Genomic DNA, 25,453 nt, shown 5'->3' with positions numbered 1-25,453 from the left:
TTCCTCTTGATGGATGCCTCTTGATCTCTCCCATCGAACATCTGCACAGTGAGGCCCGCATTCTCTCCGTTAAGGAGCATAATGAACACCTCTCCAAGCAGCTTATGCTGCTGTGCTTTCGTAAAAATCATCCCTGCAGTCAGCTTGTAGCGGAATTGCCTCCGTATCAAGAGATCCTTCGTCAACTACGTCGACGACGTAAAATAATACGCCGACCAGACTTCAGACATGCAGTGCCGCCTTTCACAGTGGAACCATGAAAACTTTTACCAACTCCCTCTTTGAAATTGGGTACTTGGAGTCAAACCACGACACATTGCAGAGAACGAGCTCGAGCTGCAGCGAGAATCGAGAGTAACCCTTGCGCAGCTTCGTTCTGGATACTGTAGCAAGGTAAACTCCTACTTATCCAGGGTCGACCCTGACATAACTTATATATGTTCAAGGTACAACGAGTCCCCGCATGACAGTAATCACCTCTCTTTATGACCTACACATCTGACCATCTCCATATGGTCCGACCCTGTCGAAACAGGACGTTTCCTGAGCTTACCATTGGATGACCTCGACGACAGCTTTTATGAACCTTGCCATCCCAACGAGGATTAGATAAACGTTGCAAGAACAAGCACATTAGATCAAAAAAGTTTAGTCCGTAAAGTTTAGTAGTATCGGAGAGACAGTAGTGGATTTCAACATCCCTTATGGCCGACTAAACATAGTTCAGTTGGTTTGGTTGAATTTGGTGAATGTTTTGGGTAAGTATTGTTAAGCTGAGTGTAGTAGTGAAGTGCTATGTTAATTTCTGAGTCTTTTGTAAAACCGATATTCAGTAAAGGTCACGAAATAGATCCTTGACAAGTAGCTGAGATGAGGCTGAGTGAGCTGATGGAACAAACGAATCACTATTGCGAACGAGATGTGGATTTATGAATATGACGTTGAAACTGTCCAACAGTCTAGCGAAAGGCGCTCCACAAATTGGTAGAAACCGAAGAAATAAAAATTCGCATGGAAGACTATATGATTATGTTAAAACAGGTCTATGGAAATTTAGATAAGCATTGGAAAGCATATATTAGTTTATGAGGCTATTTTGAAGGTGATAATAATGATTTGTATTAGAATACTTGAAAAGATTGTTCTCTTTGTCCATCCGCGGCACGTTAATTCAGATAGTATTCTCCTGGAATGTGTGCTGAGAAAGTTTCTGTGAGAACTTGAGAGGTCTGGTTTGCTAAACTTAGAAGCGCTGTCGAGTAGGTCCAAGAGATGTAGTGACGCCTTTAGTACGTTTTTGAGAAGCTTTTCTTATATTGAGAGCCTCATAAGCCGAAGCAAAGGGAGGAATAATCAAATCCAATGGATGGACTTGGTTTTTAGTCGTCATAAAAGAGTACCATGAACTTTTCAGTCTTTTCAAACTGTTTTTGTTACAAATTTTTGTATTACCAAAAAATTTTACAATTTTTTCTACAAACACAGACATATGTAAGTATGTATGTAATGCACCAATTCGTCAAAAATAGAGTCAATGAAAGCTCGCAAAAACCGAAACCCTTAAAAAACGTTAAAAGCAACGACAATTGCTGCGGCAAAAACTGTCAGAAACAACAAGTCATCGCAACCCTTATGAGTGGACCATTAGAAAAGCCTGTGTGACAGCAGTTTTTAATTTTTCATTTTTAAGCAGTAAAACCAACAAAAGCTGGCGCTACGCTTTTGTTCTTTTTGTTGTTGTTATAGCACTTTTTGTTAGTTTATTGCAAATTGGGCTATAAGGCAGTATAACAAAAGCACGACAGACAAGCAATCACTGAAACAACTATAACAAAAAACACAATGCAGACGACGACAACAAAAATTTACCGCTTGTCTGTATTTTCTAACTTTACGCATCAACGTTGCAACCAACAAAAACACGCAAAAACAAAGGAAAACTCAGTAAACTGTAGCATATTTATGGGCGCTCAAAACTTATAACTGTGTATATGTGATACAATAAACCCACACACACACACACGCAACAATATGCGTCACAAGTGAATGACCAAGCAGCTGCAAAAGCGCTCAAATTAGAAGCGATAAAAAAGCGACTGAGAGTCAAGCAGTGAAGCTCAGCTGCGAGCCATGAATCCGCTTTTCAGCTAAAATGCAAAAGTGAGGAGTGTGTAGCATTTTGGCAACTAAATAGCAATAACCGGCTTGGTGAAGAGCACAAACAATAACAGAGTGCATATTCTTTGTAGCTCAATAGATCAAATACACGAAAACAACAACAAGTGCATTTGCAGCGTAAAAAACAATGTAGCCTAGCGTATCGCAGCATCAACGGCGTTTGAGCATAATGCGACGCTAATAAAAGTATTGCAGTAAAAATGTACGAAAGAAGACAAATAACTCAGCACGGCAATAAGCTATGCATTGTGACATACAGCCGCGGAACAGAGTAAATACTGAGAGGTTAATGTATGGCCAATAAAATTTTTTACATAAAATGTATGTTAATCGGTCAGAGCAGGGTAAACTCCCAATACATATATGCAAGGAGAACAACAAAAAGCAGAATATAAATTCTCAAATTTGGAACAATTTAAAGCTACAAATGAATGGAAACGAAATTAGATAAGTTTGGCTGTGACCAGCTCCACTGATTTCGGTTATCTGCCGTTATCACGATACGTAGCCGGAACGGACCCGGATTTTCTAATTATCTGCAGAAGAAACTGGTTAATGCTACGAAAAGAGAGTAGAACAAGTAAGGAAGGGCTAAGTTCGGGTGTCACCGAACATTTTATATACTCTCGCATGATAAAGTGATTATCGAGATTTCATTATACGTCATTTACATATTTTTCAAATACCGCATTTGAGTAAAGTTTTATTCCGCTATCATTATTGGTTCCTAATGTTTATACTCGTATTATACAGAGAAGGCATCAGATGGAATTCAAAATAGCTTTATATTGGAAGAAGGCGTGGTTGTGAACCGATTTCACCCATATTTCGTACATGTCATCAGGGTGTTAACAAAATATTATATACCGAATTTCATTGAAATCGGTTTAGTAGTTTCTTAGATATGGTTTTTGGTCCATAAGCGGGCGACGCCACGCCCATTTTGAATTAAAAAAAGCCTGCGTGCAGCTTCCTTCTGCAATTTCTTCCGAAAAATTTAGTGTTTCTGACGTTTTTTGTTAGTCCGTTAACGTACTTTTAGTGATTTTCAACATAACCTTTGTATGGGAGGTGGGCGTGGTTATTATCCGATTTCTTCGATTTTTGAACTGTATATGAGAATGCCTGAAGAAAACGACTCTGTAGAGTTTGGTTGACATAGCTATAGTAGTTTCCGAGATACGTACAAAAAACTTAGTAGGGGCGGGGCCACGCCCACTTTACCAAAAAAATTGCGTCCAAATATGCCCCTCCCTAATGCGATCCCTTGTGCCAAATTTCACTTTAATATCTTTATTTATGGCTTAGTTATGACACTTTATAGGTTTTCGGTTTCCGCCATTTTGTGGGCGTGGCAGTGGGCCGATTTTGCCCATCTTCGAACTTAACCTTCTGATGGAGCCAAGAAATACGTGTACCAAATTTCATCATGATATCTCAATTTTTACTCAAGTTACAGCTTGCACGGACAGACGGACGGACAGACGGACGGACGGACAGACAAACATCCGGATTTCGACTCTACTCGTTACCCTGATCACTTTGGTATATATGTATAACCCTATATCTGACTCTTTTAGTTTTAGGACTTACAAACAACCGTTATGTGAACAAAACTATAATATTCTCCTTAGCAACTTTGTTGCGAGAGTTTAAAAACACAACTTCACACGATATATAGTATATATTTACAGAACCGTAGAGAATTGTGAATTGTTGGAGTAAGAAATCTGCAAACAATTGTTGCAGAATACCAGACCGTCCTGGGAACTTCGGGCCCGGGCGGAACTGTCCAAGATCTCCGAACTTTTCTCGGTCATTGTGTATATATAGACTTCTACCTTAAATAGATCGAAACAACTTTTTGAAATACTAATATTGAGCCGGAACATTGGACCGAAAATCAAGCATAGAAATATACGATTTTTCTTTTGTTTTTGACAAATTTAGATGATAGGAAAGGGAGAATATTTTATAACTATTTAATTTTTTTTTCATTTAGGTCTTAAGTTTAAGATGATAGTTTAATTATATTTTGATTATTTCACTTTTCAAGGCCTTTAAATATACTTATGTGACCTGGTCTACGAAAAGGGAGCTAACGTGCGAAAACTAGTTTTCTGGGAAACAGCTGTTAAAAATACCATCTTCCATCCGAATCAACTAAAAAGTGAAAATTGACACCTAAGCCCCCTTTCCGTAGACCAGGTCACATATATACAATTTCTTGAATTTTAAAAATCCCTTTTGGTAAATTTTTTTAGAAAATTTTGGGTTCTACAAGAACACGCAATGCCAAAAATTTAGTCCTCCTAAACTGTTCAAAAGTATAGTTTTGAAGGAGTATGACAGCAGTAGCGGTCATAAAATCATGCGCAGACTCAATATTTTTTTTTATTGTGATATAATCACCTATTAACAGAAATAATGAAACACTGATCAAGTTTGAACGTCTAGCTGATGAAAAATTGTTTTATTCAGTTAATTTTGTTGACTATAATAAGCAAATCGTGTGATGTCAGTTTGATCGTATTTGAAGCGTGCCGCGGCCAGACATATAGCATCCACAATCTCGGCTTAGGACAAAATAAAACACGTCGTTAATCAACATGAGAATAACCATGGTAAACTGTCCATAAATAAAGATGTGAATCCCTCGAAATTACCCTACGTACATACTTCTATGCAGAATCCAATCCTAAAAATAATCTCAAAATTTGAAGTCGATAGCATATAAACTTTCAAAGTTATACCAGGGAAACAATGAAGAATCTCTTGTGCACTTGTTCCGCTTTGGAAAGACCACGCTGTAAGCATACAGTGTATCATACCGTGGGGACGGAGGAGGTATCGATAATGAGGCCGCAGAGTCTGTTAAAATTCGCGTCAAGCGCAGGCATCCTAAAGGATGACTACTCCTCTTAAGACCTAGCAACTGAACTCCATCTGGTATCGAAAAGGACTAAAACTGGTCTATGCGTGGCTTATTGGGCTATCAGGTTAAGCCAGATTTAAGTTTTGAGAAAAACACGTTTAAAGTTTCATATATACAAGTAGCTCATGATAAGGCAGTTAAGCAATACTCTTTTCGATGGGGAGCATCCAATCATGATTGACCGAGAAATTTAAATTCCTTAGACAATGCCAATACTAATAAAGACTGAGTGTGTGGCTATTAATCAATGATCGAATCGCTTTGAGCTTGTGTGAAAGCAAACGGTGACCATTCTGAGTAAAATTTTGTACATCCCTCATATATTATATGCATTATTAAATAAAAATAACTTTACTAAATAAATTATTGTAGTTTCGTTTTTTATATGAACTGAACTAGTAACATGAAATATAGCTTGACTAAGTAGTAAATCAGCGCATGACTTAGAAAATATTGTACTTCGAGAAGCCCTTTTGTTTTTTATGATATAAACAATCTTCAAGTCGAATTAAGGTAACTTAATACGGGAAAAATAACATTTACCGTAATATCGGTCATTATGAATAGCTATAAGCTGTAGTGGTCCTATTTGAACAATATCATCGAAGATTGTACGCTGCTTGAAACAATAATTTCTGCCGAGTTTTGCGAAAATAATTTTTCAAATAAAAATATATGTCAAATAATGGTCCGATATTGACGGTTTCAACAAAGAACAACTTTATAGTTCAATATATCAGTTCGTGTGTATAGATGATAGTATGGACCGATAGATGTATGTACATGGTTAAATGGACTCAATGGAAATACTAACTATGCTTTAGTATTACTAAAAGAGAAAGAAAATCTTTAATTCTTAATAGTTATAGTACTCTAACTCGAGATTTAAGACCTTTTTATACCCCGAACGTGGTATATTAGGTTTGCCACGATTTTTAAAACTTCCAGAATGAAACGTCGAAGACCCTATAAAATGTGTATCTACATGATCAGCGTGACCAACTGAGTCGGTATAGTCATATAAATCTGAATTTAGTTAATAAAAGCACTCCGCAAACTAATTCATAATTGATAGCAAACTTTATACTGGGTGTCCCAAAATTAACGCAAGACTTAAAATTTCCATTAAGCTTACATTATTTTTGAAATATTGTTCAATAATGAAGACACGTTGTTCTATCATTTTTGCTAAGACTAAACTATCAGCTGTCGATTTTTTTATGGTTTTCAACACTTTACCATATGCCAATGGCCAATGGCGTAAGTTTTAAATCTTGCGTTATACTTAGGACACCATTGCATTTATTTTAAATGTACGATAACATTTTTTTATATAATTTTATAAATATACATGAGATCGCTCAGGGAAAAACTACAAATCTGTAATCAGCTCAGACCAACATTGTTGCTTTATCCATAGGCAACAAGACAACACACAATAAACTTAATATACGTACACAAAGTGGTATAGCATTCTATATAAATTATTTTGTATTTACGCACAGTAGAATTTATACTAAGTTGGCAGCTTTTAACCTCTTAATTGTTAAGCAAAGAAATATTATATAATTGCAATGAATGCAACAAATTTGCAATAAATTTATTGAAACAAACAAAGGACAGCAAAGAGTAAATATGAAAATATCACTAAATGAAAAATATTAAAAATTTAATTTAACTAACTAACTGCACAATTTTTACATATTTTCAAAGCGTTCCTGTAAACCGCAAATTCTAATATCACAGAATTTTTGAAATACAAAAGCAATGCTGACATGAATTACAATATTTTATATTTTACTATTTATTTAACACAGAAATATTCATGCTAGCAACAAAAAATATGCAGTTTATTTAAACTTTTGCGTTGAAATCAATTTTCTTCAACGATTTGCTAGAAGCGCCTAAGTGTATGCTTGCAATATTAAACAATATGAATATCTATTCATATTTATATCAATATATTGCATTATTTGTGCATTTTATACTCCAAACTTTCGACTGAGTGAGACTAGGCGTTGGTCATTTCTTCACCACTACACCCACACACACACACATAAACATATAAGCAAAATCTCTTTTGTTTACTTGTTCACAGGCTGATACTTGACTGTCAATGTGTTTTGAACAACAAACTGCAAGTGACCACAGTTTTCCAAGGAGCAGCGCCGAGTTGCATGCAAATCGAAAATGCAAATATACAAAGACACACACATACATATATGTATATATCACAGCAAGCCTGTAGCTCAAGTGGTCAAGCATACAGAGCCAGCTGTCAGTGTAAATATATATGTGCGTGCGTGTGCGTGTGTGTTAATAAAGTTTTGTGCAAACATGTAAATATTTGTGCGCCTGTTTGTTTGTTTGTTACATCGCCACGATTCGTTTTTATTGTTGTTGCTTACATCCTGTCATTGCTCATATTGCCGTTGCATGCAATTTTAATTGAGTACTTACGACTATCTAACTGTACTGTATGCTGACAGCTTTCTACTGCTAAACAACAACGCTCTTTGCTCTTTTCAACTGCCGCCTGCATTTTGCGGTTCGCCATGCAAATGTCGTTGCTTAGTACAAGTGTGTGTGTGTGGGTATGTATGTGTATGTGTACGTCTTTAACAAAATTTAAGCAATTTGAATTCTTTGCAGAAATTAAATTTTATAAATTTAATAAAAATGCTGGGGTAATTGGTTATATTCAATTTGGTCAGAATGTATTCGTCATATCAATTTGTAAGCAATTGGTGGACGAATTTAGATTTTCAAGAACTGTATTGGGTGACAAAAGATCAAAACAAGAAAATATATGGTTTTTCAATAGTAGCGTCTCTATTGAAAAATCAATCAAAAATGGACGGATAAGGACAGCAAACGACAGTCATATTTTTCCCGCTCTCTTGACATTTCTCTTCAATAAGGTTTGCCATTTCATCATGGAAATTCAGAGTCAGTGGCCTCAACTTTACGAGCGCTACGCCCAATTTATGGTCGTCATAATCGTTTTTTATTATCAACAATAGAGCGTCTAGTGGAAAAATTTTAATCCACAGGCAGAGTACAAAATATTTCCGAACCAATGAGACAGAAAAGTGCACGTAGAGTAGTGCTGCCGCTAGCGCATCAATTGAGGAAGACCCAAATCAGTACCTCACACATCGCTCTCAAGCGTTGAACATCTCTGTAACGTCGTTGTGGCGAATTTCGCGAAAATATCTTGGCCTACATCCTTACAAGATCAAATTGACGCAAGAACTGAACGCGAATTGAGCTGAGCTGCAATTTGAAAATGGTTCGGAATTTCATGGAAAAATCATCTTCAGCGACGAAGCTTTTTCTAGCTGAATGACTTCATCAATAAGAAAAATATGCGTTATTGCGATTTATGGACCGTACTTCTTCCGTGATGATCTAGACTGACACGTTACAATTGGCCGCCTCGGTCGTGTGATTTGACACCGTTAAACTATTTCCTGTGGGGCTACGTCAAGTCTATGGTTTATGCCAATAAGCCAGCGGATATCAAACGTGAAATGGTAGCCGATTTGTGCTCGAAAACTGTCGAAAATTGGGTTCAGCTTTGCAGAAAGCATCAGAAATGGCAAATGTTCAGAGTTGCATTTCAAACAAAGTCGAAAAGCAATCTGAGTTCGGAGAGATATAATAATAAAGGGTAATCCAGGTGGAAGTACTTTTTCAATAGCCTTTTGTAACAGATAACGTGTGAGTCTTATCAAGCTGTCGTCTTATTTTTGTTCAGTATTGTTTGTGATTTTATCTTGAAAACACAACCGACTGAACAACGTCTACAAATCGTTCAAGTTTATTACGAAAATTCACGTTCTGTTAAAAATGTCTCTCACGCGCTTCGCTCAACTTATGGTCAACATAGTCGGCCTACTGAGCGTACTATTCGCAACACCATCACACAACTTGAGCCCCAGCATTCATTGTTGGATAATATTCGGCCGAATAAACCACGTTCAGCACGCTGTGAGGAAAATATGGCAGTCGTAGCAGAGGGCGTACACGAAAACTGTTGAGAGTCGGTTCCAAGAAGATCCGACCTTCTCTAGTCAAATTTTGTTCAATGATGAGGCCCATTTCTGGGTATGTAAATAAGCAAACTTGCCGCATTTGAAACGAAAAGCAACCTGAAGAGGTTCAAGAGCTGCCATTTCATTCAGAAAAACAACGGTTTGGTGTGGTTTGTTGGCCGGTGGAATCATCAGTACATATTTCTTCAAAAATGATGCCAGTCAATGGCGACAATTATCGCGCCATAATAACCGACTGTGTGGTGCCTAAATTGAAGCTCGTAATCTCGGCGACATTTGGTTTCAACAAATCGGCCCCACTTCACACACATCGCATCAATCAGTGGATTTATTGAGAGAACACTTCGTTGAGCAAATAATTTCACGATTAAAGTAGGTCGATTAGCCACCAAGATCGTATGATAAAACTGTTAAGCTTTTCGTTGTGAGGATACGTAAAGTCTAAAGTCTATGCAGATAATCCCACTTTGATTCAGGCCTTGAAGCAAAACGTGACGCGTGTCATTCACCAGTTAGCAGTCGAAATGCTCGAACGACTCATCGAATATTGGACTCAACGAATGGATCTGTGTCGTAGTTGAGACCAACATTTGGAAAAGATAATCTTTGACGTTTCTGTGCTTTTTCTTTAAAGAAGTAGGGAGCAACGAAATTGATGTAAGTGTCATTTATCGATTTCCCTCTGTAAAAAATCATACTTCACTCGATTATATGACGTAGGAAAGGAAATATAGTATATAGTATATAGTTAAAATATTTCATTTACATAGATAGTATTATTTTCTTATTACGTAGTTCCACATTCCTAGCATTAATCAACAAATTATTACAATATTTAACCCCTACATTTATAATTTATATAGTAAAATTGTTTAGCAAATAAATAGGAAGCTGATAAGGCGTCAAACTTATCTCGCACGACGTCAAATTTCATACAAAACTCAAGTCGCCAGCGACGTTCAAGTGCAGTCGATCGTTTAATCAGCTCACGAGATGTTGCATTTCAGGAAGCAATTGATTTATTCATTGCTGATAACAGCTGCATTACAAACAACAACTAGTTCTGCAAAACAGTTCGAACAAACTGCGAACGATGCGGATTACCTGACCGTCATTGTGGACGAAACCATGCGTAATTTGGTAAAGCAATGCAATAGAAGTAGAAGAGCGGAGGCGCAAACCAGGTGGGCGACGAAAGTTTAGACTTTAATGAAGGCGTTAATAATTTTCGAATTGAAATTATTTGCAGCGAACTGCAGCAGGAGCAACAAGCGCCAGTGACGCTGAAACAGTTGGGCGATCTAATGGAGAAAACGTAAGTTGAGATCAAACAAATATACCATGAAGTAGCTAAAAGAACCCTTTATTTAACACATATTTAGCGTACGTTCGCTAAGCGACTCCTTTACGAAGCGCCTGCTGTTGCGCTTTCCCAAAACCTGCGCGGACATACTACCACCAGGTGTGCGCGACCAAGACGATGTCTATAGCGTACACATTTCCGGCTACACGCCAATCAACGTCTACTGTTTATCCGATGCGGAAGGCGGTTGCCCTTGGACCGTCGTGCATAGACGACAAGATAAGAATACTGAATTCAATCTCAGATGGCCCCAATATAAGGAGGGTTTTGGCGATCCATATAATAGCTTTTTCGTCGGCATGCAACCACTGTTTTGGTTAACCAGCGATGCGCCGCAAGAATTGCGCATTGTCATGCGTCTGAATAGCGATAGTGTGGATGAGATCGCGAACTACGATCATTTTGTTATTGGCGATGAGGGTGATCAGTATGCGTTGAAAATGGTGGGCAAGTTCAGCGGTAATGCTGCGGATGAGCTGACTAAACTGATCGGTTACAAATTTCGTACGAGAGATCGCGTGGGTTATTGTAAGGGTAAGGAGAAGGTCGGCGGCTGGTGGAAGGAGGGTTGCGCCAAGAGGTGAATGGGTTGTAATAATTTCTTTCCTTGCATAAATTTTCAAGCATTTTTCTCTCCTTGCAGTAAGTTAAACGGTATGTATGCGCCTACAAAATGGGAGGAAAAACAGCAAGATGGCATTATATGGGATAATAAGACCGTTGTGGGCATGAATTACTCACTGACGTATGTGCATATGGCGATACGTCCAAAATATTGCTACAAAATTAAAACAGAATTGTGAATTAGTATACAATAATTTGTAGAAGAGTTATCATTGTTTTGATTTACGAAGAATAAACGCAGACAAAATGAAACCCGAGTCAAACACTGAACATCAGGTTGTGCGAAAGTAAGAGAAGATACTAAGAGGTGTACAATTAGGTGACAAAAGTGAGCCTACAGAGAGGACCTAAAAACATGTCTCGCTGGGAAATTCTTGCATAAAGTAGGTACATAAAACGTACAGAGCTCATAAGTGAACTTTTTAGTTAGATCTTAGAAATAAGAAGGTATGAAATAATATATAGTATAAGAGATAGGTATATAGAAGAGACACAGAGAGAGTAATTTTGAGTTTATACGAAAGAGAAAACATCGAATACGAGTGGAGTCGAAGCAAACAGTAGACACAATATAATTACAGAATAAAATATCATATTCTTAATCTAAGAAGGAAAGCTTCAAGTCTTCCTTTGCATACGGTTTTGTTCATTGAGTGCTCAGAAGTTCAATCAAATATAGATAGGAAAACAGAATAAGATATTTATAATCGCGTAATCGGTAGTCAGTGTATACTACTGTGTCAGCTTTGAAAGATGATTGTGGTCAATAGATGCTGAATGAGAAACTATTTTCTAAGAGTTCTTAAATATCTGACAGATTCAAAAAAGAAACTATTTTCTAAGGGTTCGTGAATACTTGAGCGTAAATGCGCGTGTTGCCTAAATGGGAAAATGGAAAAATGCTACCGACTCAACTATAAGCGTCCACTCTGACGACACCCTAAGGTTTGTACCCCTAACTTATGAGAAAAATAACATTTACACTGAGGGTTAGCAGATTGTAATGAGAAAGATATTGAAAGACCCTGGAAGATATCTGAGTGTAGGAAAATACAACAGCATGACAACATGACAGAGGTAGATGAGAGTGAATGAAGGTTTCAAAAAATATTAGAGTAGAATTGAATAAAAGTTCCAGTGCGACAGAGAGAGAAAGATAGATCAAGAAAGTCGGACTAATGTAACAATAATTCGCTGGGCTCAAAATTACTACAGAAATTGTTTAGGCTTGAAACTGAAAGACTGTGGCAAAAGTTGAGAACTCATACAAACTCATACATGATTTACGAAATGACTGTGGGTCATAGATAGATACGAGTGAGAGAAGTAACAGAAAAATAATTTAATATAAACTCAGAGCTTAAGAAAAGTGTTGGAGCAATAAAGACGGGTATATGTTCAAAAGAGAGTATGTGCTGTGGAAGCAAACTCAAAGCGACATGAAACTCATGTGAAATTTTGATCGCTTTTCCCAAACGTGTATGTACAGTTGAAAACAGAGAGAAAAGAGAAGTGTTCCCTTTAAACAGAAAGAAAACCGAAAATTATGACAAAAGAAATTAACATTTCCTCCAGATCAAGACTTATTCGAGATTACAATTAAAACTGTATATCAATATGAAATGCGCAATTAGCAAATTAGGCTCAACCGGTCAAGGTGCAAAATGTTCACCATTTAGCTGCTATATTGGTTCGGTGGGGAGACTTCTGTAAAAGTGTTATACTTCTTCAGTTCTGTCAAGAAAAGGTCAAAACTGGGTCAGAAGTGTAGCAGCAGGTTATTTCAGGAGGGTTGGGAAAGCAGTTAACAATACCTCCTTCGACGAAGCATTGGATCTTCCAGATGTATTCGACTCCAGCATACAAGCCAAAAACTACACTACAGTGGCTTAAAGTAATATTTCTGGTTTCATAGCTACAAATGATAAGCCGTCTGGAAATCCAGATTTGAATTCAGTCGACTATAGTTTGTGGTCAGAGTTGAAGAATATGAATAAAAAATATCACACAGAAATTTGTATAGTCTCAGAAAATCGTTTCTGCGACTTTCGACTAGATCCAGTCGGAAATAACGAGGTTTTCAATAGAAACGCTACAAAAGTAGACCGATAAGGATTGTGCTGTCAGATCAAGAGTTGAGTGTCTAGCGGAAAATTTGAATCCACAGGCACAGTGTAAACTGTTTCCGTGCCAGTGAGACAATGAAGAAACCGTGGTGCCGAGAATATTGCTGCCGCTAGCGCATCAATTGAGGAGAACCCGAATCTGCCTCTCACAAGTCATTCTCAAGCGTTGGTCATCTCTGTGAAGTCGTTGTGACAAATTTTGCAAAAAGATCTTGGCCTACATCCTTACAAGATCAAATTGACGCAAGAACTGAAGCCGCTTGACCACCAGAATCATTGTATGTTCGTGAATTGGGCTGAGCAAAAACTTGAAAATTATCCGGATTTTCATCGATGAGACTCATTTCTGGCTGAATGGCTTCGTCAATATGCAAAATATGCATTGTTGGTCAGGCAGCAATCCACACGTACTCCATGAGTCACCATTGCATCCCAAAAAAATAACAGTTTGGTGCGGTTTATGGGAAGGGGAAATAATTGGCCCGTACTTCTTCCATGATAGTCGAGACCGGCACGTTACTGTGAGTGGGAATCCCTACTGATCAATGATAACCGAATATTTTTGGTCCGAATTGGCTGATATGAACCATTTTTGGTTCCAACAGCACGGCCCCACAAGCCACACAGCGAATGTCACTATCGATTTATTGAAAACCAAGTTTGGGAAACGTGTTATCTCACGAAATGTAATGAAATATTGTGAAGAGATCATAGACTCATAGTTAGAAGAGACATATGTGGTCAATGTTTAAATAATATACGCCTCCATTGGCAACGTTAGCACGAATTCTTTAATACCATAAACCACCAACGCATATGAAACTCGCTCACCTTAAAGCGTATAAAAAAAGCGGTCATGCTTAAAGTTCACGACTTAAGAGCTTAACTTCACCGAGCACAGGTGGTGTTTTAAACAGTTTAACAATATGCAACTATTTAACACTGACATAATAATACGGTGTATATGGCCAATGATACGCATAATCTGCTGCAATCCGCACCACTTTTATGTCGGTGTAAAATATCATTAAATTGCGCCGTTCACGGTCGCGCAGCGAGCGCATTAAAAGATAATCTTCGATAAAGGTTAAGTGCAGGCAAGTGCTAAAGACATGCTTAAGCAAATGTGTTAAGTGATTCCAGCAGCAGCTGTTGAAAATTGCCTCGCAACGAGTGGAACTACATGGAAAGAGGACTGCAGCGCATTTTCGCACACACATACATGGATGTATTTTGGTGTGTGTGTGTGTGTGTGTAGGTAAAAGTGTGTAACCTTTGCAACAATTCGCTGCACATTCAATCAACTTGAAAGCAGCTAACCAGCCAACTTAGCGGTTTAATGTAAACTTCGCCCGCTAATTTATGTTGAATCATACTAACCGTTTTCGTAAGCCACGCACTTAAGCACGATTTTACTGCATTCCTCTTGCGCTGCTTCGCTGCTGACGTTGCAGTTTTGCAGTGAAATTATTTCGAAAATTTTTCAAGTGACTGTGTTGCAAGCTAGAACGTACATTCATACATACATATATACTTTTGTAGGAAAAATCTGCTTACTTTTATACATTTAGTTAGAGAGAATATATGTATGTATGTATATTTGTATATTCCTACATATGTATGTATATAGTACATATCTATGTTTTTTGCTCAGTCCGGTTCAAATTTGATCAGATGGTGTACATGTTTGTACCAAAAAGCTGCTTACTTTTCTACATATATTTAGAGCGTATATACCCACAAATGTATGTATGCATGTTTTTTGATCAATCCGGTTCAAATTTGATCAGATGCTATATGTTTACTGCTTACTTTTGTACATGCATTTAGAGAGTATATATGTCTGTATATACCCACAAATGTATGTATGTATGTTTTTTGGTCAGTCCGGTTCAATTTTGATCAGATGCTATACATGTTTGTACCAAAAAGCTGCATACTTTTGCATATAAGAGTATATATTAGAGTGATTCAAAAAAAAATTTTTTTTTGCGTTTGGTACTCGGAAAAATAGGTTCCTAGACACCTCTAAGAAAGCCTCTCCAAACATGAGTTTTTAATTGTAACGGGAAGGTCTACAGTTTTCTATTTTTTCTTATTATCAGATATAAGAATTTATATCTCGCTTCCAACTACTTGAAAAAATATCTTGTTCCTTGGATTTTGTAGGAAATTGAATGCTCTACAAAAAAGGTCTACGATGATTTTTTCGTAAACCCAAACGTTTAAAAGATATTAACAGTTAAAGTTTGATTATTTTTGGGAAATTTTTTTATTTCTTATGAATTTTATAACTCAATGAAAAAAAGATATTATGAATAAGGTTTTTGTGTATATATATAGTATATGTATATATATATGGTTATGTGTGCCGATAAATGTTCATTGGCTGACCGTCTGCACCGCAATCTATACTACTGTGTGCCGTAATTGATTTTAATTCGACAAAATGACCGCGCAAGTTTCCCACGGCGCACTTTAAAATACTTAACTGTGCACAGAGGTAGAAACATATGCATTTTATGCACAAATTGGGAACATATTTGCAGCTGGCAATAAAGGAAATTATATAATGTGCAATAAGAATATGACACGAACTCGCACATAGGAATGAAACGTAAGAATAATGGAGGAATAGTTTGAAAAATTGTATAATGTGGCAACACTGTTAGAGAAATGGTTAGAATATATCAGAAAACAATAAACCAGAAGCAAGCAAAACAGTGTTAGAAGATAAATAACAGTAATTACTATATACAAGCGCTTAGCAAAATACGTAAAAAACCTAAACTAAGGCTGCACCGAAGCTTAACAAAAAAGTTTTCCATACAAGAAACTGATTTTTAATGGTCAATTTTTATGACTGCTGTATGCTATTGTGGACTCAAAAAATTTTCCATGCAAGAACTTTATTCCCATCGTTCAGTTTGTATGGCAACTATATGCAATAGTGATTCAAGATCTACGGTTCCGGCAAAAGAACAGCTTCTTCAGAAGGCAAGAACGTGTACAAAACCTCAGATCGAACTCAAAAGTTAAGGGACTAGGACCCTAAAATGGCCATGGAAGTCTGTAGAGGTACTTCGCAAGGTGGAATGATATCTCTGCTTCTACACTGGCATTAGTGTGAATAAACTACTAAAGAACTTGGAAAGCAAAGCGTTTAAGATAGTGGCATAGGCGGACGACATTGTCGTCTTCATAACGGAAATGTGTATACAGACCATTAGCAGTATTAAGACCACTACTCTCAATACAGTCCAGAATTGGGCATCGTAAGCGGGTCTGGGGTTGAACTTAGAGAAACGTACATGCTTGTACTCACAAGAAAGCACAAAATTCCTCTATGGAGGTTCCTTTCTATAAAGGTATGTTAGCTACGCGGAACACTGAAATATACTGTGAAGATTTTAGTATTTTAAGCTGTCGGACCACTGCAGTATAATTCAAGCTGAGGTCTTTGCTATTGCGAAAGCCGCAAAGCTGGCTTTTAATGCACCTGCAGACAATTCCAAAGTCAACATCTATGTAGACAGCCAAGCAGCCCTCAAGGCAGTAACCTCGTATCGCATATCAGCCAGAAGTGTCTTGGGAAGCAGGGCGGCAGTGGAAGGAGTTGCCAGAAGCACGCAACTAAACATCTACTGGGTGCCAGGACAAGGATGGTGTACACTGTACAGCCAGCATCCGAAAAAGTGATCAACATTGGGAAACCCATGCTTTGTCTATACGATGATTTGGACAGAAGCATGGTAAAGAAAATCAAAACCCAATGGAACGAGCAACCTGCGTGCAAAGCTGCAAAAGTCATGTGCGGAACGGTAGATCGAAAGGACATATAATCCTTATTGGCACCCGATAGAAGACTGTAGAAACATCATGGGAATACTAACTAGTCACTGTCTGGTGGCGACATATGCCCGCAGTATGGTGCTGACAGATCGAGAAGAATGCAAGAAATGTCAATAATAGGGCACCAGGTAAACACTGGAGCATCTCTTGTGCACTTTCCCCGCATTGGCAAGACCACGCTATAAGCATAAGCAAAGGAGAATGTGCCAAGAAATAGGCGACCTTACTTCCACCGGTTGTCAGGTCACAAAAGACGTCAATGGCAATGAGATAGTGGACGAGATTGCCAAGAGTGGCGTACAATTGTCATGCGGAATCGTGACCGACATTGGCAACACATGCATTGTCTATATGCTAATCTAAATTGAAGTATGGCAAGGAAGGTCTTAGTGCGATGGAATGAACTACACGAGATTCCTACCAACAATTGATAAAAAAAGAACATGGTTACAGTTTGGTGACGGAGCACGAATGAAGAACGAAGCTAACAGATCGAGAAGACTGCAATATGGTAAGAGGGAGGCACAACAAGAAAACAATGGTATGTTTTTTTTGTTGTTGTAGCGACATAAATCATTCCTGAAAATTCGAGGAATAGCGCCGAGTTAACAGACCTTGGACGGATAAAAATTTGGGTCCGTTCCGGTTACTTAGACCCAACTGTAGTGGGAACGGGAAACAAGAGTATCGTCAAGCGCTGGCAAGCGAAAGGAAGACAACTGCTAATGGACTACGTGACGGCAAGTCATCTGGTATTGCTAAGAACCAAAACTGGTCTATGCATGGCGTATTAGACGACCAGAATACCAAATCTAATATGAGTGTAATCTATTCATGTTATACTTTTTTCATATACTGTTGTAACTATTTAGCCTTCGAGCTTAAAGCGCGAAAATTTTTACGATAAAACAGATTTGTGGAAGGCATTTGGAATGGTTTGCATTATTCGACACTTGAATGGGCATCCAATGCTTAGAGAACTTGAAATGCAGTTTTTTCTGCAATTTTTGGTCTGTAGTACACCCCTAGCATACTGGGCTATAATCGCATAAGCGATGACTCTTAAATAAAATTTACTTATTCCAATCATAGCATCTTTCACATTTCACTCTCAACTCTCTTGAGTGGCAGGAGCACTGGCATGTTTTATGCCCAGAATTTTAAAAATTATGCCAAGCATGACCACTTCATTGTGCTCAACTCACTTTATGAACCTATACTCATACATACCTCCAATACATACCAGAACATTAGTACAATAATCATAAATAACCAGCAGCAATACGAGAAATTTCATATTTTCATAAGATTACACTGACACTGCTAATCGAATAAAATCTGTATTCTATTGAAATTGGTCGAAAGAGAACACACCCATAAACCATAAATAAAGCAAAGAACAGAAAAAACAAAGAAAGAGCCATAAGTACGCGAAAGTATGTCAAAGTCTTTTCATGTACCCCCCGTTTTCTATGCGCGGCATGTTACAATTTACGCATTTTACGTTACTTGCATTTTAATGAAATCCCAGCGGACGTGGAGAGGAGCGAAATGTACAGAGGAACAATAAAAGAAATGTTCGCATAGACTACTTAAATGGGGTTCGATTGAAAATCGGTTATACTCGTATACACACGCAGATTTCTTATCTCTTCGACAAGCTCGGAGTCACTCTTTAGTGTAATTTAAAATCACTAAATCGCTGCTGAATGTCAAATGTTGTTGTTCGTTTACATTTATGTGATTTTGACGTTTTATTCCAACTTCGCCGCCGGTTAAACGATAAAGTCGCGATTTGAAAAGTGGTTTTGAAAGAAAACATGTCGACCAGATACGTACGGATATATGTAAGTTCGGTGGTAGACAAAGAGGAATTTGGAGATTATGCGAACTGGATTTTATATGACTTAATTTAATTTCAACAAAACCTCAGCAGGAGTAAGACGAGTACACATTTGACACTACTCAAAAATTTTGCGCTTTGTAAAATGGAAATGAGCGTTACTTTTTGAGGTTATGTAAACGAAAAATAGCATTTCACAATAAATAAGTACCAACAGCAATGGATATATCGGAATAAAACTTTACACATCGGTCTATAGCTTTCAAAGTTCCCAGAGATCGAGTATGAGGACCTCTAAGTCTCCGGTTAGCTTTATGCCAAAAATGTCGGCCACTTAGTAAGATGTTTAAATGACAGTAGGTGACCATATTTTGTTAACAATAATACAGTCTGTTGTAAAAATGGAAAAAATCGTTTTATTACGTCCCCTAGTCTCCATATTAAGGGTTTTTCAATAGAGACGCTAAAAAAGTAGACAGATAGGGACAGCAAACGACGACAATTTTTTCACGCTCTTCATAAAGGTTTGCCCTTTCATCATGGAAAGATATAAGATCCAACAACGTGTCGAAATTATTAAAATTCGCTACCGAAATTCGAAGTCAGTGGGCTCAACTTTAAGAGTTTTACGTCCAATTTATGGTCGTCATAATCGTCCCGTCAGATCAACAATTGAGCGTCTAGTGGAAAAATTTCAATCTGCAGGCACATTACAAACTGTTCCCGTGCCAGTGAGATAAAGAAATGCTCGTAGTGTCGAGGATATTGCTGCCGCTAGCGCATCAATTGAGGAGGACCCAAATCGGGCTCTCACACGTCGTTCTCAAGCGATGGGCTTCTCTGTGACGTCGGTGTGGCGAATTTTGTGAAAATATCTTCACCTGCATCCTTACAAGATCAAGTTGATACAAGAACTGAATCCGTTCGAGAATTGTGCTTAGCAACAGCTTGAAAATGATCCGGATTTTCGTCGGAAAATCATCTTAGCAATGAGGCTCATTTCTAGCTGAATGACTTCGTCAATAAGAAAAATATGCGTTATAGATCAAGCAGCAATCCACACGTACTCCATAACTAACCATTGCATCCCGAAAAAATTACGGTTTGGTGCGGTTTATAGGCTGGCGGCGTCATTGCGCCGTACTTTTTCCATGATGAGCAAACCCTGCATGCTACTGTGAATGGGAATCGCTACCACACAATGATAACCGAATACTTTTGTTCCGAATTGGATGATATGAACTTGGACAATATCTGTTTCTAACCAGACGGCGCCACAAGCCACAGAGCGAATGTCACAATCGATTTTTCGAAAACCAAGTTCGGTGAACGTGTTATCTCACGAAATGGGCCACTCAATTGGCCGCCTCGGTCGTGTGATTTGACTCCGTTAGAATATTTTCTGTGAGGCTTTGTGTGGTCTATGTTCTATGCCAACAAGCCACGATTGATGCACTTCGTACGAATATCGGACGTGAAATTGCAGCAGTATTGGAAAACCGTCGAAATCTGGATTCAGCGTTTGGACTTCTATACTTTCTTGTAGTTAACTATTTCACTGTTTTCAAACTATTAACTGTTAATCACTAATTTTTAACTCCCCAAAATATTACATAATGCTGCAAAACTCTTCTGTGCATTTCGCTGTCAACTTCGGCGCCAGACCCAACAAAGTTATGCAACCATCAAATAGCACCGTCGGACACGTGACCATTGAAAAGTCAAAGTTCACTGGACACCAGTCAACCGGCATGGGCAGTAAAATGGCTAATTATATAGAAATATATGGGTCTAAAAAGCACAGACCGTACCAAACAACAATAAAGACTGTATAAATATGTCCGTAGTCCAAATCAATACAAAAACAACTTTTCATGCTCTTCAACTATGGGCACGCATTGAAGCATGAAAAGCATTTTCTCACACCCCAACAAATAATTTCCTAGCCACTGCGTTAATATTCACACCTATCGGAAAAATCGACACGCATTGTATACATACATACATACATACAGTGCATATATGTATATGTATGAAAAGTGTATAGCCGCTCCTAACTAAACCAGCTGCCGCCACTTGGAGTTCATTAACGAATTCGCTCACGTCTTTTACACGCTTGTTATAAAAATAGCTTGCGGCGGAATATAAGAAAAGGTAAGGTAGGTGTGTTTGTAAGCTGCCTGTTAGCAGGTACATGTACATATACCTATATATGATATATATATATTTATATACAATATATTTGTAAGGCATGCTACATTGTTTAAACCACATTGCTTGTCATTCCTTTCGATTAACTTAAATTCTAAAGCCCTAAAGGTTTCATATTTGTGGCCTAAAAATAAAAAAGTGTGGGATTTTTAAGGATTGTTATCAAACAACTGATTGTGGAACATAAAAAGGTATTATATAAAAACGTAATAGACAATTAATCAATTTTGGATAATATAGAAGCTAGCAGATATAAAATAGATAATTTTAAGGGATAAAAAAAACACTTTTTTATTATGAGTGTGCATTAGAATGATTCAAAAAAGATAGCTGATTCGGAAAAATAGGTTCCTAGACACCTCTAAGAAAGCCTCTCCAATCACAATAATTTTTTCTCATTGAGTTATAAAATTCATATGAATTAAAAAATGTCCCAAAAATAATCAAACTTTAACCGTTAATATCTTTTAAACGTTTGGGTTTACGAAAAAATCATGATAGACCTTTTTTGTAGAGCATTCAATTTCCTACAAAATCTAAGGAACAAGATATTTTTTCAAGTAGTTGGAAGCGAGATATAAATTTTTCTGTCTGATAATAAGAAAAATAGAAAACTGTATGTAGGAGGACCTTCCCGTTACAATTAAAAACTCATGTTTGGAGAGGCTTTTTAGAGGTGTCTAGGAACCTATTTTTCCGAGTACCAAACGAAAAAAAAAAATTTTTTTTGAATCACTCTAATGTGCATTCATTAAAAAGATAAATATAATTTTTATAAAACAGTTGTAGAAATTCCATTAGAAAAAATGAAATATAAATCTTTTGAGACATCGGTTGGACTGATAATAAACTTATAGACATCACCGCTGCTTATTGTTTGGCAATTGCGATACATAAATAAACAAAGATTATTCCAATGATATAGTTAACAGGCAAAATTATCCATAAAGTAATAGAAAATAGAATGAATTATATGTCTATTTCAAGCACAGACCTCTCTGCCTACGCATCTCAATGTGTTTGAATATTATTCTGTGAAGTCTGTTTCAATTACTTTTACTTTGAAGATTGTTGAGGTTAGCGCTCTCTAGCATTAGGCATTCAATATGATAGCTACTCTATCAAAAAACTGACAAAAGTAGAGCAATGGTATCTCAACTCTGTTTTGAATAAAATCGGATTGCTAAGAGCATAGCCTACTTCATAACTCATCTATATAGACCATTGTATTGATAAATTTCGAATGAGATATATCGTAAACAATAAGTTCCGAAAGAATTGTGTGATTTCGTGTCAAATTAGGGCTTAGAGATCTCTACGTCCATTTTTTATCTATTTTCTATGCAACGTTTTTAAGAAAAATGTTTTATATAAAGTCGAACTATATGACCGAAGGTTACGTTAATTTCTTTCTAAAAAATATATTTGCATAAAATCTAAGGTTAGGACAATTCTTTCGGGTCGCAATAGAAATATTTTGTCTTATTCGTATTATGACAACAATAAAGTAGAGATATACTGGAGTGCTTTAAACAGAGATTACCAATCCATAACTGAGTTTTCTAAAACTTAAATTTCTAGAAGATTATTAAGAATAGAGCACTTCTTCAGTAGCTCCTGCGAAAGGTCTAAAGAGAAATAAAAACAAGAAATCTCGTAAATTTCGGTTGCAACTGATCTTTTCATAAATATACCTTTCACAAGTACAACAGATTCTTTGCGGGATTTTTGATATGGTGAGTCGATGTGATTAATTTCTTCGAAGAAATTTGCCAGATTGAAGAAATCTACTCAAAGGAACAAGTTTTTCATATAAGCAATTGATTCCGATCGTTCCGTTTGTATGACAGCTTTATTTTATGGTATCCGATAATGTCTGTTCCGACATATGAGCAGCTTCTTGGTAAGAAAAATACAGCTGCAAAACTTGATATATCGAGATCTCATATCTACAAAGGGTCAGACGAACGGGCATGTTTAAATCGACTTAGCTCATGAAGCTGATCATTTATATGGTCTCCGACGTTTCCTTCTGGTTGTTACAAATTTCGGGGCAAACTTAATAAATAAGTAAACAGATTGACTAGAGGAAAAAACTTAGGTTTTGGAACACTGGCAACACTATGTATATCGAAAAGTAATTTTCTGGTAGTGTTTATGATGGACAAACCAAAAACCAACTAATTTTATGCAAGAGAGAACTTAATAAAGTTGTAGAGCTCAACACAATGCAACCATACCTGAGATTTCAACTTAAAAATTTGGTAAAATGGTTTTAGCGAAATGTAGACGAAAATCGTAGGATGAAGAGACCCTGGAACATTACTGCTACGAACTTCCCGCCTACAGCCGATTAAGTGGTAAGCGGGATAAAAGACATTGGGCAGCTCGATTGGAGAGAATGAGGTATTTTACCAAATCTACTTGGTTGTTGGTTAAGGCTTAATTGATTACCAATCGGGAGAACAATGGGTCTAAAGATGACCTACTATAAAAGCGGCCGACTGTGGTGTGGCGCTCCGGCACTACCCTTTACAACAAACCGATTAACCAATGATATAGATAGACGTAGAAGCCAATAAAGAAGAAGAAGAATCGTAGACGAAAAATAGAGCAGAGGCATTTAAAGAAAGTTAGACTTTATAATTTACATCCCTAGCTAACTCAGCAGGAACAGCTTGTTATTCAAGTAATTAAGTGGTGGAAAAAATGTTCTAAATAGCAAGATCACTAATAAATTATTTCCCAAAATTTAAAAATTAAACAAAAGTGCACAGTCTTCAAACACAAAGTATTGAAACTGCTCTAAAAAGAAATATCAAGTTTATAAATGGAATATTCTTTATTCCAATAGAGAAGACTTTACACTCCATTGCCCAATATTTTGACATTTCTACCCCCACCCATTTTCACACCTCAAAGTAAGGCACAATTTCCTTCTCAACTGCTGCTTACTCAAAATAAATACTTAATAACTGTATATATCATATATACGTATATATGTGTTTACGCCTATTATATTAATCTACTCACGTAATTTGGAGCGCTTGCTGCAATCAATGTTGTATGGCAGATCGCATTTTTCCTCCAGAGGACTGTAATCATTGAAGACCATGCCATCGGCACAGAGGCGTTCAGTCGGCTTGCCCTCGCTGCAATTAATTAATACAAATGTAAGTATATATTATATTATATATTTATCGAAAGGGTGTAGGAAATCAAAGGAAGCAGCAGACATATTAATGGAATTGTTTGTTGTTATTGTTGTGGGTGTAACGAAAAGCATTTATTATTTTTATATGAAATATTGATTATAAATATTGCTGTCGAAAAAACATGGCAGACGGCGATAACGGTGTGACTAAGTGTTGCCACTTAATGTGTTTAGTACAACGGTTGTGGCGGTTAGCTGGTTGACTGAGTGTTTTGGTGTTTATTAATTTGTTAGTGATATTAAATGAGCTGTGTATAATGCGTTCTCGATTCAATTGCTTTCACTAAAATATTTTTTTGTGTGTTAATCGACACAAGTTTATAAAGGGTTGTAAGCACGTAGGAAAATTTGATTGGTTCTCAGTTTTAAATTTTTTCACGCAACATTTTTAGTTTCACTTTCAGTTTCAATTAGAGTTTCAGTTACAGTTTCAGTTAGAGTTTCAGTTAAAGTTTAGGTTAGCTTCTAAAACTTAGTTTTTTTTTGTACTTACTAGCATGAATAGTATTTGTCGCACTGCTCCAAGTCGGGGAAGAAACCATTTGGTTCTGGACATTCGTCCGTTGGCTCGTAGCCCTCTTCGGTTGGTGGTGGATCCGTTGGTCGTTTTGGCAGATGTCGCTGTGAGGCTGGGTGTCCGGCGCCTTTGCGGAAGTTATTACGTTGCGCTAAAGCGGTGCCTGCGTAATAAATTGAGAAGTTAGAAATATAATTTGGCAAAAGTGATATACAGTATTTTATAGCACAGATTTCACATATATTAAAAACTAATATTTATTAAAACAAAAAACGTTAACTTCGGCTGCACCGAAGCTAATATACCCTTCACAGGTGTATTTCTTTTAGTAACTATGTGTCCAGTTTGTATGGAAGCTATATGCTATAGTAATCCGATCTGAACAATTTTTTCGGATACTACGTTATTACCTTAAGCAGTACTCCATGTCAAATTTCGTGAAGATACCACGTCAAATGGGAAAGTTTTCCATACAAGAACTCGATTCCGATCGTTCAGTTTGTATGGCAGCAATATGTTATAGTGGTCCGAT

The 25,453-nt window shown here is 37.2% G+C and overlaps 2 protein-coding genes across 3 annotated transcripts in view; one reads left to right on the top strand and one right to left on the bottom strand.

Moving 5' to 3' along the window:
* Positions 1 to 25,453, bottom strand: part of LOC126752183 (protein obstructor-E) — a 59,970-nt gene that overhangs the window by 2,467 nt on the left and 32,050 nt on the right. For both annotated transcript variants that reach the window (XM_050462798.1, XM_050462799.1), the window contains exons 3-4: positions 24,898 to 25,084; positions 24,224 to 24,342 (exon numbers count right to left, since the gene is read on the bottom strand). In XM_050462798.1, the coding sequence (XP_050318755.1) occupies positions 24,224 to 24,342; positions 24,898 to 25,084 (306 nt within the window). The remainder of the gene's footprint in view (positions 1 to 24,223; positions 24,343 to 24,897; positions 25,085 to 25,453) is intronic.
* Positions 10,126 to 11,410, top strand: LOC126752184 (angiopoietin-4-like). The gene is made up of 4 exons (XM_050462800.1): positions 10,126 to 10,355; positions 10,421 to 10,486; positions 10,554 to 11,114; positions 11,178 to 11,410. The coding sequence occupies exons 1-4, from the start codon at positions 10,165 to 10,167 to the stop codon at positions 11,335 to 11,337; spliced, it is 978 nt and encodes a 325-aa protein (XP_050318757.1). The 5' UTR covers positions 10,126 to 10,164; the 3' UTR covers positions 11,338 to 11,410.

This window comes from Bactrocera neohumeralis, chromosome 3 (assembly GCF_024586455.1).
Source record: "Bactrocera neohumeralis isolate Rockhampton chromosome 3, APGP_CSIRO_Bneo_wtdbg2-racon-allhic-juicebox.fasta_v2, whole genome shotgun sequence".
Classification (NCBI taxonomy): Eukaryota; Metazoa; Arthropoda; class Insecta; order Diptera; family Tephritidae; genus Bactrocera; species Bactrocera neohumeralis.
This window is presented reverse-complemented; position numbering and strand designations above follow the sequence as displayed.

What these genes read in the sequence shown, in the direction of transcription:
- LOC126752184 (XM_050462800.1), top strand. Translation starts at nt 10,165, where the DNA reads ATGTTGCATTTCAGGAAGCAATTGATTTATTCATTGCTGATAACAGCT. An exon ending in AGAGCGGAGGCGCAAACCAG is followed by an intron (nt 10,356 to 10,420) that starts GTGGGCGACGAA and finishes AATTATTTGCAG; the next exon opens with CGAACTGCAGCAGGAGCAAC. An exon ending in AAGGAGGGTTGCGCCAAGAG is followed by an intron (nt 11,115 to 11,177) that starts GTGAATGGGTTG and finishes CTCTCCTTGCAG; the next exon opens with TAAGTTAAACGGTATGTATG.